Source organism: Sinohyriopsis cumingii, unplaced genomic scaffold, assembly GCF_028554795.1.
Source record: "Sinohyriopsis cumingii isolate HCF-2022 unplaced genomic scaffold, ASM2855479v2 utg000957l, whole genome shotgun sequence".
In the NCBI taxonomy this organism is placed as follows: Eukaryota; Metazoa; Mollusca; class Bivalvia; order Unionida; family Unionidae; genus Sinohyriopsis; species Sinohyriopsis cumingii.
This window is the reverse complement of record NW_028315947.1, coordinates 1,603,993-1,620,897: the sequence shown is the minus strand read 5'-3', so window position 1 is coordinate 1,620,897 and position 16,905 is coordinate 1,603,993. Positions and strand designations below refer to the sequence as shown.

Sequence of the window (16,905 nt, the reverse complement as noted above, 5' to 3'; positions counted from 1 at the left end):
CGTTGGTGTACAACCACTACCTAGCAAAACGCGATGCGCTGCGTCTATGAAGTAACGAGAAAACATTCACCATTGCATAGTTTTCGTTTCATCACACTCGTATGACGTATCAGTATACTTTTCAGAACATTTTATGCAACGTTATTTTGTCAACTGGCATTAAGGGTTGAGGCATAAATTTATGTCATGGGCAAAAACAAACAATGTAAAACAAAATATTCAGAACGTTTGTAATGCACATCATATTTTGTATGCTGTTATAGTAAGATGAATAGAGGATAAAAATGGATCATGCAATAACGTATTATGGTGGCTAAGATTATAAAGTCAAAACATGTAAGGATTCGTGATGAATTACATGTGGAATGTACATTTGTATATCTCATAGCTAGTAGGTTTCTAGATATACATAAATTGAAAATAAACTGATACAGTCACTCGGAATGATTAGGCTTCAAAGCTAGATTATATCGTCTCTCAGTTGCAAAACAATGAATCCCCAAATGTCCAAAATTTTATCTTATTGTGTATTTCACAATATCTGCTGTTTCATACACAGACGTGTTAAAGTCCTTAATACCTAAGTATTCGTCTCTAGTTGTATTAAAATACAGCTCTTCAATACAGTCTAGGGTAAAACTCTGGAAGTCCCAATGGAATTTGTTGAAGATGAATTCCTCTTTTGTCATTAGAAGCGGAAGATCTCCGATGCCAAATATGCATATACCATGAACAAGCTTCCCATGACAATCAGCGCCGAGACTCTCTGTCCAAATTTTGATACGGCTGAAGTACCTGATTTCATGAGGTGCTATTGATCCTGGAAAATGCAAAAGAAAACATTACAATAAAAAAAATGATCATTCGTTCTTTTACAGTTTAAAATTCGATCCTTAACAATATCAAACAGATATGAAGAGATCTCGTTTGAAGTGCAGATTTGTATATATTTTATGGGTGCAGTCAAAGGCGTTAGTCGCTGTATGATGGAGAAGATAGCGTTGTATCAAAAGGTTGAAAGTGACAACAGTGCTTAATGAAAAACAGACAAATACACACACACATATTTGGTTCAGTAGTATAGAAATGATGTGTCTTGGGTCACTATACAACCTTTTACACAATAAATCGTTTTGAAAAAATTAAAGGCATAGTGACCTAGATAATACAAAGTTAACTGTGTTCTTCTGAGTCAGTACGTCAATTCTATATTTGATATTTTTTCAATATTTCTCTAACGTCAGATCTACTGGTCTAAAACAAATGTTACTTCGGTTTGGTTTGTCTGTATAATTTTAACTTTATAAAACGAAAGAAATACAAAAAATAATTTAGAAAACAAAAATGAAACAATAAAATATAGAAATATAAATTATAAAACTTCCTTTCATACACGGTATGTAACAATGACAAAATACTGCGAAAGTCGGAGCAGAGGAGCGACTGCAAACATAAGAAATACTATCAGCAATAAGTGTAAACGGTAATGTCGTTTGTCGACGCCTCTACGATAAAGAACATACAAAATTTGCAATAAATAAATGATGGATCTTATATTATTATTATTATTATTATTATTATATAGGTAACTAGTAAATCACACTGTAATTGCCTTGAAATTCATTTTATCACATTAAAATGGTTAACCTGCCTCTGTGAAGCTAAAATAGCAATTTAATTTAACAATAAAACATTAAATTCCGTTTTGTCAGACATGAACATCTCAACATCTTGAACCATTATTATACTTTAAAATTTAGCTATGATCATGCAATAAGAAGAGAAAATTATATTTGAAATATTTGCAAAATCAATTAAATTGAGCCATTTGAGTGAAAATATACTGACGTGAATACCTGATTGGCGGGTAACTGATCCGAGCATGACGAAGTTGGAAAGAATATTGATATATAGATAGATGTGTGTATGCATGAATGTGTGTGTATGTATTTCATCGTTATCCTTATTGTATCGTTCAAGAGCGTATATAATATATCGATGTGAGTGTATGCATGACCAAATGTTTAATTACCATTATGATGATGAAAGGTTGAGTGAAATTCTGAGATTGTCTAAGTCGAAATGGATACTAGACCACACGTTCCTTAATTTTTTACTGGAAACCTTTCGGTGCTGTTTTGGAGTTGTTCGTGTTAGAGCGAGCGCCAACCAAAGGTGACGAAGTAGGGAGAAGTTGTTATAGAGGTCACGGGACCGGTTAGAATAACGGAGGCAGAAGTTTGAAGGCAGACGACCGGAAAACGTGGAAGGATGACGGATGTGGTCGATGGATGGAAGGGGTACTGGAGTACAAGTCAAGGAAAGGGAAATAATACAGATGAGTCAAGTAGTAGGGACAGGTTGAAACACTCTCACATTGCACAACATATAATGAAATTGGCAGATTAAATAGGTCGACCGAATGGAGAAATTGTGGAAATTTACTTGTGTTGTTTGAATATTTAGATATGTTATTAAATAGTTATTCGTCACATTATATTTTTTGTATTTTACCCCACCCACCCCTAGATCGTCGCCTTTGCTGACTGGAGTCTAGGAGCTATATGTCCATCTATTTCAAATTTTAAATTCTATGTCCTCCTAATACCCTAGGAGACAACATTACCAAGTGGGTGCATCATCCGGGAATTTGAAATAGACATAAATATCATCTTTACGAGCAATGATTTATTATTTGTAAGTATTATTAAAAAATTCAGAGAGGGTTTCCATTCTGTGTATTGTGTATGTTTACATTTTGCAAGATTGTTTAATTTCGTTTACTTCCAGGAGTAGTGAAACAAATCTCGGTTGGGATATCTTACCTGAGGCAAGTCTGTCGTTGGAAACGAGAAAGTATTTCGTTGATAAGATTTTATAGCATCTGTTAATTGACTAGTAAGTTGAAGCAAGGTTTCACTTTTTGATAGTTTTATTTTACAATGGCGACTGAAAGACGGATGATAAAAGAGTATCGCGTCGTTGGCATTGGAATACTTCGGTTACGATGGGGACCGACTTTCAGCGTTCATTGCAGTGCGAGTTAAATAATGAAAGGCAGAGAGAGAAGCAGAATGAGAAACCCAGAAAGAGCTGGCCAAGATAGAAGCGGCTACGAAGGAGAGGGTAAGAGATGCAGAAAGAAAAATAGCAGAAAGTGATGGCCATGATATAAACTGCTACGAAAGATAGAAAGGCAGAACGACGAGCGGCTGAGAATGAAACAGAACGACGAATGACCCAAAAGGAAAGAGAAATCGCTCTCGCTCTCGAAATGGAATGAGTAGCGGCTAGAACAGCTGAGAGAGATGACTCAAGTTCCAATCCTGGAGGGAATGGACGACCAATTGCTGACCACCGTATTGTGCAGATAAACATGCCGCGAGTAAATCAAAGGGAAGAATCGATTGACGATTTCTTCGTTAAATTCGAAACACTCGCGTGTTTGAATACGATTCACCCTCTTACAACTTGTATAAACTTTTGTATGCTTTAGCTAGGATATGCTGATAACATATCTATACCTACAAATGTCGTAGCAGTGTTTGTTGCTTTTTTCTCACACATTTGTTTTATATTTTTTGTTGTAATGATAAATGTTTGCTAACATCTTACCCAACTTTAATATGATTCTATCAACATTTCTTTTCTATGTCTTTTAAATAACTAAATAGTTGTGTCCTTTCCATTATTTTTTGCGTTTTGTAGCTTATGGTTTCTTGCTATATGTTAATTGTACTGTACTGTATAATTAATTTACGTTGTTTGTTAGTTATATTTTTTAGTTTTTTTTTATTTTATTATATGCTATGGATTGATAGATGTTTATTTTGGACTTGATTTTGTCTAAAATGAAGTTCATTTCCTACCTGAACTGAATCATTGATATCCTTTTTATTATGTAAACAACTACGGCATATTTTCTCCATCAGCATGGGTTTAATATTAGGATTATTATTAATAGAAGTGAACATTTATCTTGCGCTAGTCAAGGATATTGTGTTTCCCGTTTTCTTTACTATACTTTTAGTAACATACGTTCTAATTATAAATTCAAGTTTATCTGGAAAACAATTTGGGCCTTTCAGAAAATGTCCATTAGATAATAGTTTTGTTTAGAACGTGCTAAATGTGACCTGAGGTCAGGCCGATGACTGTATAATCTTGTTACTGGAGAATTATGTATTCGTGCTTTAATATCTGAGCAAAATCAGGTGTGTTACTGTTGTGTCCGGTAATTCATTTGGGGTAGCATTTATTTATTAAATTTGTTTCATTCCATATCCTTCTCTGGAAATACGAAGTTCTCAAAAATAATATTCCAGAAAATAGAGACTTAGACGTGAATTTTCAAATAAGGATATATTCTTGCAATCTGTTACTGTGATTCAACAAAAGGCTGTCAGCACATTAGCATGACATATGCCACCAAGGGCACATTAACACTTCTAGAGTGAGATTATTGTTTTCTGAATTTTACAACCGTTTATTCAGAACCATATTCATTAGGACTTGTGTTCTTAATTCTAGGATTATTTGGAATTAATATCGCGATACCTTAAGTTCTTTTTATGGTTTTTCTTTGTATTCCAGGGAAATAAAATATTTGTTGACTTTCACAAAGTTTGTTGCTTCTCAATCTTTTCTTTACTTATTGTAAGACATTAGATTACTATCTGTACATATATGTCATAATTTCAGAGTCTCATTCAATTGATGTTTTGTTTTAACAGTGCACAGCATTTATGAAAAATTTTAATTTTCAATCCTTTTTGAAAGAAAATAATTTGTTAAAAATTCTTTGTTGAAAATAATATCTTTGTCGAGCTTCTTTTGTATTTTAAAATTTTTACTTTGTTCTTTACTAAAATCATTAAAAATTTCTCTTGTCTGTTATAATTCTCTATCAGCATAGGTTTATATTGACAGTCTGTTGATGACTGTTTAATCGACTGTTTCATTTTTGTTTAATTCGTGAATCATTATATTTATAGGAACCTCATTTCTGTTCTGTGCTTGTATTTAATTCTCTTATCCAAATCAAAGACTTTGGAACTTTACTTTTTCCTTTGTTGTAGCTATAGAGTCAGGTGACGCCACTATGCTTGACGGACCCTTTTAAGAAATTGGTATTATTTATCCGCTCATTTCATTATAAGATGATATTTTGTCCCTGATGTTTAAATGATTAATTGTTATATTGTTTTAATTTTCAAATATTTCGAATCCATATTTAAATATGTTATTGTATTGACCAAATATGGTTATCAATTAATGATTCAGTTTGTTAAACATAATCATTTTCACTGTAAACAGGATTATCAAAGCACATTGAATTTCCTACCACTGCAATCGGTCATTGTAGACCATTTAAACGCATTATAATGAACTTCAAAATTAATTACGTTTTCTACAACATTGCAATGACAATCACAGGATGAAAGTGGAACAAAGCTAATAAGACGAAAATACAAACTGGAATGTAAAACATTAGTATTGAAAATGGAACACAAAAAAATCTAAAAACACATTCACCACAATAAGCTCAGAAAAAAATATGAACACAAATCGTTTAAAGCATGCAGGAGAGTTTAGTAAATCGGAAGTCAACGAAATATCAAATTCATTTGCAGATATAGCAATAATAGGATTAATATATGTAATAAGGAATTTGCCTCAAATTTATAATTTACTTGAATCTCAGAGAAGGGAATTGAGAGAAGAAATGAAATGGAATTATATATTTTCAGTAGTTTCTTTATTTATGTTTGCAATGACTATGTCTATATTAAGTGTAAATTGTATAACATGTAAGCACATTAATATAAAAAATGTAATGATATAAATTAAACACATGTATAAAAGCGCGACTGCTAGTGTAAGGTAGATACTTCCTGGAACACAGTAATACTACATACCCAAATAATAATGTTCAAATACAAAGCAATAAATGTAATAATAAAACCTTGCAAATTGCTCCATTAAAGATAAAGTTCAAAAATCGCCTGCCCTCAAACTTTGTGACGCTTACATGACGGTGTGAAAATTATGTAAAACTTCTAATTGATGGCTATTGTAGGAAATGCTGCTATTGTGTTTTGAAAGTTACGTATATTTTCTTATTGATGACTATTGTAGGAAATGCTGTTATTGTGTTATGAAAGTTATGTATATTTTCTAATTGATGACTATTGTAGGAAATGCTGCCATTGTGTTATGAAAAATATGTATATTTTCTAATTGATGACTATTGTAGGAAATGCTATTGTGTTATGAAAGTTATGTATATTTTCTAAACGATGACTATTGTAGGAAATGCTGATATTGTGTTACATAGTTAAACCATTTATACAATACGAAGGAAGTGTGATGAGCAAAGACAATAATGATAGAAGCAAGCTACTATTTGGTTCAAAATCTTAACAACATTAAACTTAACAGTTTTAAAGCCTTTATTATTTTACTTTGTTCTGCAATTTCTCTCTTTGATTGTATTTATTATTTTCAGATCAGGTATCACAAACTTTGATGCATCTATGGTTTGATGACTGAAATCGTTTATCAAGCTGGTTTGCATCCGAAAATTCAAACGATACGCACGGAATAAGGTGTTTGTTATCGAGATCTCCTTCATCGACATTTTCTGGTCTGGTTTACGTTTTTCTAACTTTAGCTATCGTCTGAAAATCAACAGATGGAACACCCAGTATGTTGACGTCATATCTAGCGTTATATTTTGTTTCATCAATTGTACAATTTTAATGCTGTCTTTATATCTTTATTTAATGAAGTCCATTATTGAAATTTTACTCCAGATTTTATTATATAGAAACGTTTGCAGAAAAAACTAGTTTTATAAAACTCAGTGACGATCTTAGTTTTGTTTCCTCTAAAGCATGTCTTACTTTGTCATTATTTTATATTAATGTTGTAATGTTTTTACCAAATATGTATTGCTTTCATATTTCACATCAATTTAAAATGACAAATGACATCAAGTTACAATTGTTAGGTAAGACACGGTGAATAATAATTTACCACTAGCTTTAGAAGTATACTAGCGTTAACTGGCAATTTTGTTGCAAATAAACGGAGAACAGAGAGTAAAGCCGACATGTCGACATGTTCGTGAAATTAAACCTAGAAGAAATTTTGGTTGACAAATCAACAGAGAATGTAACCTCGCAATAAGAGAGAGAGAGAGAGAGAGAGAGAGAGAGAGAGATATAGTTCAACTTGGAGAGCAAAGAGATCGACTTGGAAATCATCCTGGAAACATTCTCAAGATTTTGTAAAATACTATGGCAGAAAACGTTTTAAAGAGCAATAACCGAAGCAATGATATAATAGGGAGAAAATGACATGAACAGTTTGAAACACAAACAAAATGTTATAATCGATAGGTCATACAATTGTAGTAATAGGAATGTCTTAAATTGATTAACTTTAGGAGTTATGCTATAACAACTGCAATATCAGATAAGCCAAAGACAATAATGTTTGTTAAAGAACCTGAAAACCATTTGTTTGACTGTTTGTAAGATAAAGCCTGCGCGATATGAGAGAGAAGCCAAAGCGAAATAAGAAAAGAATGAAAGCTGCGTAAGAGATTCATGAAAACGATATACGAAATTAGCTCACGAGATCTAAGGGGAAGAAACAATCGATGTAAGAGAAGAGCGAAAGTGATGTAATAGACGCTAACTTTCACAGCAGCACTAATTATATTCAATTCATCCAATCGGGTATATCAAAGTAACAAAATATTTAAGAGGTCAGTATTTTTACCAGCGAAGAACTGTATTGAAGAAATCATAAAGTTTCTTTATTCCAAGTTTTATTGTTGTTGTTGAGTTTGGTTTACGCCATTTCTCATAGGCTATGCATGACCGCCATGCAAAATATCAACCCGCTAGGAAAATATTTATCAAAAACCAAAAAGAGTTTGGATCACAACACACATACCCAGAGTTACTTATGGACTCTAATAAAAATAAACAATCAGCATATAAAGATATAAATAAATTCATAGACTCAGCAGGACTTGGGAACAAAATATAATTACTATCCCAACAAAACCAAAAGATCCAGTAACTAGCTAAATAAATTTAGAAGCCCCACATAAAAACCCATAACATATCATTCAATTTTATAAAAAACTAAGGAAACCGCAAAATCGGATGTCCTAGATGTCCTTAAATAACTGAGTAATCAGCTAGGATTCCGGTCCTAGATGTCCTTAACGACTCAGGTCTCTTGCTAAATAAAGTATAAATAACATGAAATGTCTAAAAACATTAATAAATAAATAACTTAAAGAGGCAATATCTAAAAACTCATAAATAACATAGCATAGGAAGCACACACTAAACACCTCGACTAGTAATACCATAATAACCTTGAAAATCTCTCTTCAAATATGATTTCTACTAACAACCTCTATACACAGCATAGAACGCCCCCCCCCCTTTTTAGAACATTTTGAAGAAGAAAGAAAAGAAGAAAAAATAATTTAAAAAAACCGCAAGAAACACCAGACAAATGGAACAAGAAACCAGCGATGTGAAGCAACCAGGACCGTCCCCGTGCTCTCCTTCCCACCAGTGACAGTCAACCATTCAACTGTAAGGGACCTCTATGTACCCACAGATTGAGGCCAAACTAGCAGGGTTCCTTGAACCCATAAAAGCCTGGGGGATGTGGCACCATTCCCTTCCCCAGGAACAACTAGCAGGCTGCGGTAGTGTCAGAAAAAAAGTGTCACATGCACAATTGTGCGCACGCCACTATAATTAAACTCAACAAAAACAACAACAAAAATTGCCGCCAGTATAACTGGTGGAGGTAGAACCCGTGTAAAACCCCGGTAGTAACATTAACCGACCCACGTGAAGCATCTGGGAGCTTTCGCGCATATCCACAATGGTCGAAACCAACACTCACGCGGACATTTGTGAGATGGCAGTGATCGATAATAAAGGCGAGTGCTTTAGACTACCCTAGGTCCGGCCGATTTTATACAGCCATTTTATTATTTCATAACTTGATAGATCAACGGATGTTTCCAGACAAATTACATAAAGCAGCGTCAGTGGACATAATGAGGATAAATATGTTCCGATCTTAAAACCACTAGCAAAGAAAGCGAACATATGTGCGAAAACACAAAAATACAAATGTCTGATAAATCTAAAAGATAAAAACGAAACCTGTGTCTAAAGCGGAGATGGGTATAGTAGAAGACTGTATATTTAGTACATGTATGTTTTAGGCAAAATGACAAGTGCATCATATTCGTGATTCTTTATGGAGAAAGAAACACTAAAAATAAGATCTAACATTACAAATGGGTAAGAAAATGTACTAAACAATTTAAAAAATTTGAACTGGATGGGAGATAGCATGGCAATTTCTTCCACTGGTATTGGTATAGCAGTTCCTATTTTCGTACTTTCAAGAAAAACAGCAGGAATTATAAACTTTCTATAAAAAAATTGTTTTGCTGCAGCGTTATTACATAAGGTTGTAAAAACAAAGGTTAGTATGCAATCAAGACTTGAAACAAAGAAAATGCAATAAGATTCTCAACTTAAGCAAAGGTAGGTTGATACTGTGGTGAGTAAAGCAATACGCGATTGTCAAATAAGTCACGAGGAATTTAATCATCTAGTATAACAGATGCAGGGAGATAAAGAAAGCAAACGAAAGCAAACAAGACAATTGATAAGCAGAAAGTCAAAATATTGAAGAATTAAACGAAATGTTTTCGAAAGAGCGATATGAAAGGGCTTTTTTTTGTCGAGAATCCTACTATAACAGTTTTATGAAATTCTCGCAAAACAGGATTGAAAGTTTTCAACTTTAAGTATCCTGTAAAAAAGTTGAAAATAACGATAATTAAATTATTAATACATTATCATATTTGCAAATAGCGACTGATTTAACAGTAATAACTAAAATGACAGACGAAAACAAAAACAAATTAAATGGGAGTGACAGTATGATTGGATCTATGAGAACGACCTTCGACTAATCACTTCTGTCTGAAGCGAAACAATACAAATTTTAAAATAACAGTTTATATGACATACAAATTGATTTTGTCTTTGGAGAACATTGAGGCGGTTTTATTTCTCCTTTGCCCTTTCTGGTGGCTTAAATCTCCTCCTATCGGTAGATATCTATCGATATGTACCTTTCGATAATATATTTTGATGAAACACACATATGAATAATGTCTTACTTCCTGTGTAAATGTTTCATCTAGTACAATAAACATCATCGGAAATCTCACATTCCGTTATAGTGTTGTCCATTATGTTTACATGTGATGATCTGTGATATCAATATATCGAACGTAATTTTTATCAATTTTAAATCCGAGTTTATTCGATAAACGTAGTCGGACTTTCACTTTACCAAAACCTATTTTCCTGCCTAGTAGTTTCCATAGAAACTAAAAGCAAATCCTGATAATTATCTTTTGCTCAGATCTAAGCTCGTGAATGTGTAATGATTTGGTGACCATGTTCGTCTACATGAACGGACACCTTGCTATAGTAAGCTAAATTGTTGTCAATAGTCAAGATATTATGCTACGTTTTTTAATTATTCAACTGGATGATAATTATTTGCATTGGTCAATGTCACGTTTCTATTAATTAAAATTACAGATGATACAGATTATTCCCTTACGGTGCCCCAATATCCACATCATTTGCAATCTGAATCAATTTCAGCTCATAGCATTATTACCTTCTCCTACTAGCAACGAGTCGACTATGGTGTGCAAGTGTGTGCAGTTAATAGATAAATATATTTTTAATGTCTATGAAATGTCTTGAATACATTCTCTTAGTGACCTTATAAACATAAAACATACCCCGTACCTCAAAACCATAAACACACTTGAAAGATTGTCCTTCACAATATGACGTTTAAGCTATTTAACCTTTTGGACCCAAGCAAAATCATTGAAGTAATAAGTTCTGAATAATACATAATATAATACTGTTTAGGCAATTTACATCCAAATTTAAATATTATAATGATTTAATAAAATAAAATAGAAAATTATTACCGTATATATCTGTACAATGCCGTTGTTGTTCATTTATATAAAAGTACATTTAGTTGATGGTGGTAACTTTTTGTCAGTTATTTACGACATCGTATATGTATTGAAAACCAATATCCTTTAAAATAAGATAATGAATGAACATAGTCAAACTTAATGTCCACATTATTTCTTATCATGTCCGACTCTGCTGAAATATCTGGTCGTTCCGCTGGTTCGCCCCTCCTCCGATCCAAATTTCAAAGAATTATGGGATCAGTTTGTAAGTTTTTATTGTTTAGTTTATAATTTGTCTTTTTATATGTGTGTATCTAATTTTAACTGTTATATGTTTAAGTCAAAATTATGCAAGTTTGGCCAGAAAAGTAAATAAAACTTTTCATTCAAGAAAATGGGTCTTTATTTTTCAGTTCGATTCAAGTTTTGACTCAAACTGATGGCATAAAGTGGTATTTCCTTCTGTTCAATATACTGAATAATAATTAAAATGCATATTTATCTAAGACAATAAATGTAGGTCAAGGAACAAAAATACAAGCTCTGAAAATATAAATTCACATATGAAGATCTGTATTTCTTTCCTAGCATAAATTTGCTTATCATGGAACAAATGAAGGCCGTAAATAAGACCTATTGTTATTAAAGAAGTTCAGCACAAAAGAAGAAATCAAGACAAAAAATCCTACGCTTATATAATATACTTTAGAAAGAATCTATTCATGCCATCAAAGATTAGAAAAGACTGAAAGCTAGAATCATTCTGTTGTGTAGGTAAGTCAAAATTGTCCAACGTTCAGATTATATTTAAAATTCATGCTCATTCTTGGACAACATGTTCAACACAACATTCGAAAAGTAACAAATTCAGACCACTTTATTATAAACTGTAGTTATCAGAACACTGAATTTATCATTGCATTTGATTATGCATATTAACTAACTCGTATTTACCCATATGAAATCCATGTATTGAAATTATATATGAAAAGTTCCATACAAGCGCACGTGACAATTTTACACCGTACTTTGAACGCATATTGCATTGGTCACGTTATTTATAGGTAATGTCTTTATATTTCTGCACACTTGACGAAAGTTAACATCATCAATTAAGACACATTCAAAAACAAAAATACATGTAAGTGCATACATACAAGAGCACAAGCAAAGATGCGTATTTCTATTTAACGACGATTTATCCAGTATTAATGTGTGTTCCCTGGACCAGAAAAGAAAACAATTCACATAAGACTAAAACGGTCAACGTTTGCGATTCGTTATCTCCAAGCTAAGACAGTCCCGTTACATAGAAGAATTATAACTAAATAACATACCATTATATTGCCCTCTGATTCCAAGCTGGGAATTATGGTTCATGGTATTAAAAAAAATCTCATCAGGTATTGTGGTATTTTTGGTCCAGTTGTAGACATCCTGTGCTACGTGATTATTTATGATGAAATCAACGAAGTCTCTGTTTGCCACAATGTGGACACCCCCTTTGAAAGGACGGATATTATGTGGCGGTGTTCCTGCGTGTTCCCATCGATGATGCCATTTACTACAGAAAACAAGTCATAGCAGGTAGAATTGGATTAAAACGACAGAATCAGTTATGTCATGCAAGGTCCTATTTGCATCTTTATGTACGATATAAATATATGAGTAGTAAAGTCTAGACCCAAACCTGAGTCTTTTGTTAAATACAGTCAACATATACTGGGCATAAGAGAAAAGTAACATTAGGCAGACACGTTTGATAACATTTTGATGACCTATAACCGGAGTATCGATTCAGACAAAATCACTCAGTTTAGGCTCTGAAAACTATGTCAGACAGAATTATCTGGTGTTTTCAGAGCTATAAATGTCAGATTGCGTATTATTTGGCCAAAGATTCATTCATTAGTTTGATACTAGTATGGTGTCTTTGATACTAATATGGTGTCTTCATTAGCTATTGTAGACTGATAAATACATTTTTACCGCCATGGTCACTACACCTATGCAGTTAGAATGTGTGTTTTATTTTTTTCATTTAAGCGCAGTGCCTTTGGGCAGATTACAATGTACTGAAGTTAATATTGGTTTCCAGTTGTTGAAAATCACCACACTCGTGTGTGTGTGTGTGTGTGTGTGTGTGTGTGTGTGTGTGTGTATGTGTGTGTGTGTGTGTGTGTGTGTGTGTGTTACAGAGAGAACTTTTTGGAAAAGTTAGCGCCATTTACACCAAAGTGTCTGTGTCTGTCTGAACCTTTGCGTTTGTGAAACAGAGAGCAGAAGAGTTTTCGAAAGGATTATGCATATTCAATTTACAATGTCTGTCTGTTAGTTTCTTATTTTTTTTAAATTTCATTACATGCTATTGATAATCTGATTTTTTATGTTGTGCTTGACCTTGTCCAAAGTCAAGTTAATTTTCTACCTGAACTGAATTTTTGATTTTGGCTTTTATAATAAACATGTTTATCACAATCTGAATCTTGAACTTTGAATTGCCGGGTTGTTTTCTACACATTTTATATTATAATTTTAGTAACAGATTTCTAAGTATAACCATGAAGGTTATATTCCATTAGGTAATGTTAGTTTTAGAAAATGATAATTGCAACCTGGGGTCATGTAGAAGACTATATAATCATGTTTTAGAAAATGATAATTGCAACCTGGGGTCATGTAGAAGACTATATAATCTTGTTTTAGAAAATGATAATTGCAACCTGGGGTCATGTAGAAGACTATATAATCATGTTTTATAAAATGATAATTGCAACCTGGGGTCATGTAGAAGATTATATAATCATGTTTTATAAAATGATAATTGCAACCTGGGGTCATGTAGAAGACTATTTAATCATGTTTTATAAAATGATAATTGCAACCTGGGGTCATGTAGAAGACTATATAATCATGTTTTAGAAAATGATAATTGTGACCTGGGGTCACGTAGAAGACTATTTAATCATGTTTTATAAAATGATAATTGCAACCTGGGGTCATGTAGAAGACTATATAATCATGTTTTAGAAAATGATAATTGTGACCTGGGGTCACGTAGAAGACTATTTAATCATGTTTTATAAAATGATAATTGCAACCTGGGGTCATGTAGAAGACTATATAATCTTGTTTTAGAAAATGATAATTGTGACCTGGGGTCACGTAGAAGACTATTTAATCATGTTTTATAAAATGATAATTGCAACCTGGGGTCATGTAGAAGACTATATAATCATGTTTTATAAAATGATAATTGCAACCTGGGGTCATGTAGAAGACTATATAATCATGTTTTAGAAAATGATAATTGCAACCTGGGGTCATGTAGAAGACTATATAATCATGTTTTAGAAAATGATAATTGCAACCTGGGGTCATGTAGAAGACTATATAATCATGTTTTATAAAATGATAATTGCAACCTGGGGTCATGTAGAAGACTATATGATCATGTTTTAGAAAATGATAATTGTGACCTGGGGTCACGTAGAAGACTATTTAATCATGTTTTATAAAATGATAATTGCAACCTGGGGTCATGTAGAAGACTATATAATCTTGTTTTATAAAATGATAATTGCAACCTGGGGTCATGTAGAAGACTATATAATCATGTTTTATAAAATGATAATTGCGACCTGGGGTCATGTAGAAGACTATATAATCATGTTTTATAAAATGATAATTGCAACCTGGGGTCATGTAGAAGACTATATAATCATGTTTTAGAAAATGATAATTGTGACCTGGGGTCATGTAGAAGACTATATAATCATGTTTTATAAAATGATAATTGTGACCTGGGGTCACGTAGAAGACTAAATAATCTTCTTACTGGAACAGTTATATGTTTGTGCCTTAAGATCTTGGCAGAATTACTTGTATTATGTTGTGTCCAAGAATTCATATAGACTGGAATTTGTTTCTGCAAATTATTTCATCTAAGTGATTCTTCTATAGGAATACAAAGTGTTCTTCAAAAATAACAGTCTTGGAAACAGAGACTTGAATTTATATTGGAATTGCAAATAAGAATACATTCTTGGATTGTATTATTGTGATCAAACAAAGGACTGTTGGCACATCATCATCACACAAGCCACCACGGGCACATCGACACCTTCAGCGTTAGACTTAATGTTGATTTCCTCAAAATTTTATTCAAAGCATTAATTTTAGGACTCTGTAATTCTAAAATTATTTGGGATTTAATTCGCAATATCGTAAATTCCTTCTTTAAATTTCCTCTGTTTGTTCTAGGGAATAAATTATCTGTTGAATTTTACAAAACATGTTGCTTCTCGCTCGTTGCCTTTACTTATTTTACGACCATGGAGTCGCAATGAAAGTCAATGACTTTTATTTCAAAATCAAAACATTTTTACTACGCTACGCTCCCTTAATCAATCAAATATTAAACACCGAAGTGGGTTCATGCTTTATGAGACAGAAGTCAGTAGTAGTTGTAGTAGTAGTAGCAGTAGCAGTAATAGTAGTAAGAACAACAACAACAACAACAAGACCATCAAAGTCATCTTCATCAAAATTAATTTTTATTATTATTAAAATTATCATTATTATTATTTTATTTTCTTAATTTTAATATTGAACACTCTTTTTTACCTTCATAATAATGCATTAGCAAGTATACTATTGATCATGTGATAATAATAATAATAATAATAATAATAATAATAACATCTATTTATCTTGATGTATGTTTTTATTCTTCATCGTCATTCTTCATTACTTTTGTTCTCACTTCGATGAGAAATTAAGAAATGATTATTACGAATCATGTTAATGTCCTTCGTCAATCATCGAAATAAGTCAAAAGCTATTTGTATAGCAGTCACAACGGCTGAAAAGTGTTTCGTATATTTTGCACATTTTCGTAAGGCGTTTTCCATCACACTTATAATACAATGTTTGCAGAGAAGAAAACGATATTTCCAGAGCTTTTGCACACTATGCCAAAACAAAATGTTTTTAAAAAAAATATAAAATAAAGACACATTCGATGATAGTTGTTGCCTTCGTTATCAACATCGTAAAGAAATACAATGCCATTGGAAGAAGTCAAGATGAAGAAATATATTCAACTTGATTATCCTGATAAGTTTCGCATAGACAATATGAGGATATCATTTTTAGGAATTTGTACTGATTGCAATTTTTACTCTTATAATTCAGATGTGTATTACATTTTTCTTTTCGTGTCCTAAGTTAGCAAATTCTGCAATCAGAAATATTGTACAAGACGAGACAGGAAGAGTTCTGCTTTATCAGCAAGTTCTCCTTGGCTGGCGTTTATCAGTCGCGTCATGATGAAGTGCTACTGGAGCGATTTTTCTGTGATGACTCGTGAGAATCGAAAGAACAGGTATTGGAAATCTTGTAAACAATGAAATTAAACGGAAGCTGAAAGTTAACAAGGCAGGTGGCCATATTTAGAAAACAAAGATATTATATTAGGGTTCGTATATTATCATTAAACTCGGGGAAAACGGACCTTGTAATGTTTTTTTTTAATGATGAAGCGTAGGTAAAATTCATCACTCGATGTCATGACATTTTTTTAGAAGCGAGATATGATTCTACGCTTTCCAGAATTATACTAAGCACGTAAAGCCGTGCGTAAAACAGTTTTCCGTTGAACTTCGTGATGAATAATAATAGTTCACTTTGTGTTTTCATGCAAGAACAGAACTACTTTTTTATATTTTAAACATTTCCTTTAGGATAACAATGAGAAGATTTTAATGTTTTGACACAATTGGAGTCGAGTCCCTTTCGAAACTTTAAACATTATTGATATTTTTCTTTAT

The 16,905-nt window shown here is 32.5% G+C and overlaps 1 protein-coding gene across 3 annotated transcripts in view; it reads right to left on the bottom strand.

Annotated features, from left to right (window-relative positions):
• Positions 1-216: 216 nt before the first annotated feature.
• LOC149772959 (beta-1,3-galactosyl-O-glycosyl-glycoprotein beta-1,6-N-acetylglucosaminyltransferase-like) overlaps positions 217-16,905 on the bottom strand; it is a 32,231-nt gene continuing 15,542 nt past the window's right edge. For all 3 annotated transcript variants that reach the window (XM_089947081.1, XM_089947079.1, XM_089947080.1), the window contains 2 exons: positions 12,412-12,638; positions 217-820 (listed from right to left, as the gene is read on the bottom strand). In XM_089947081.1, the coding sequence (XP_089803207.1) occupies positions 516-820; positions 12,412-12,638 (532 nt within the window). In that variant the 3' untranslated portion in view covers positions 217-515. The remainder of the gene's footprint in view (positions 821-12,411; positions 12,639-16,905) is intronic.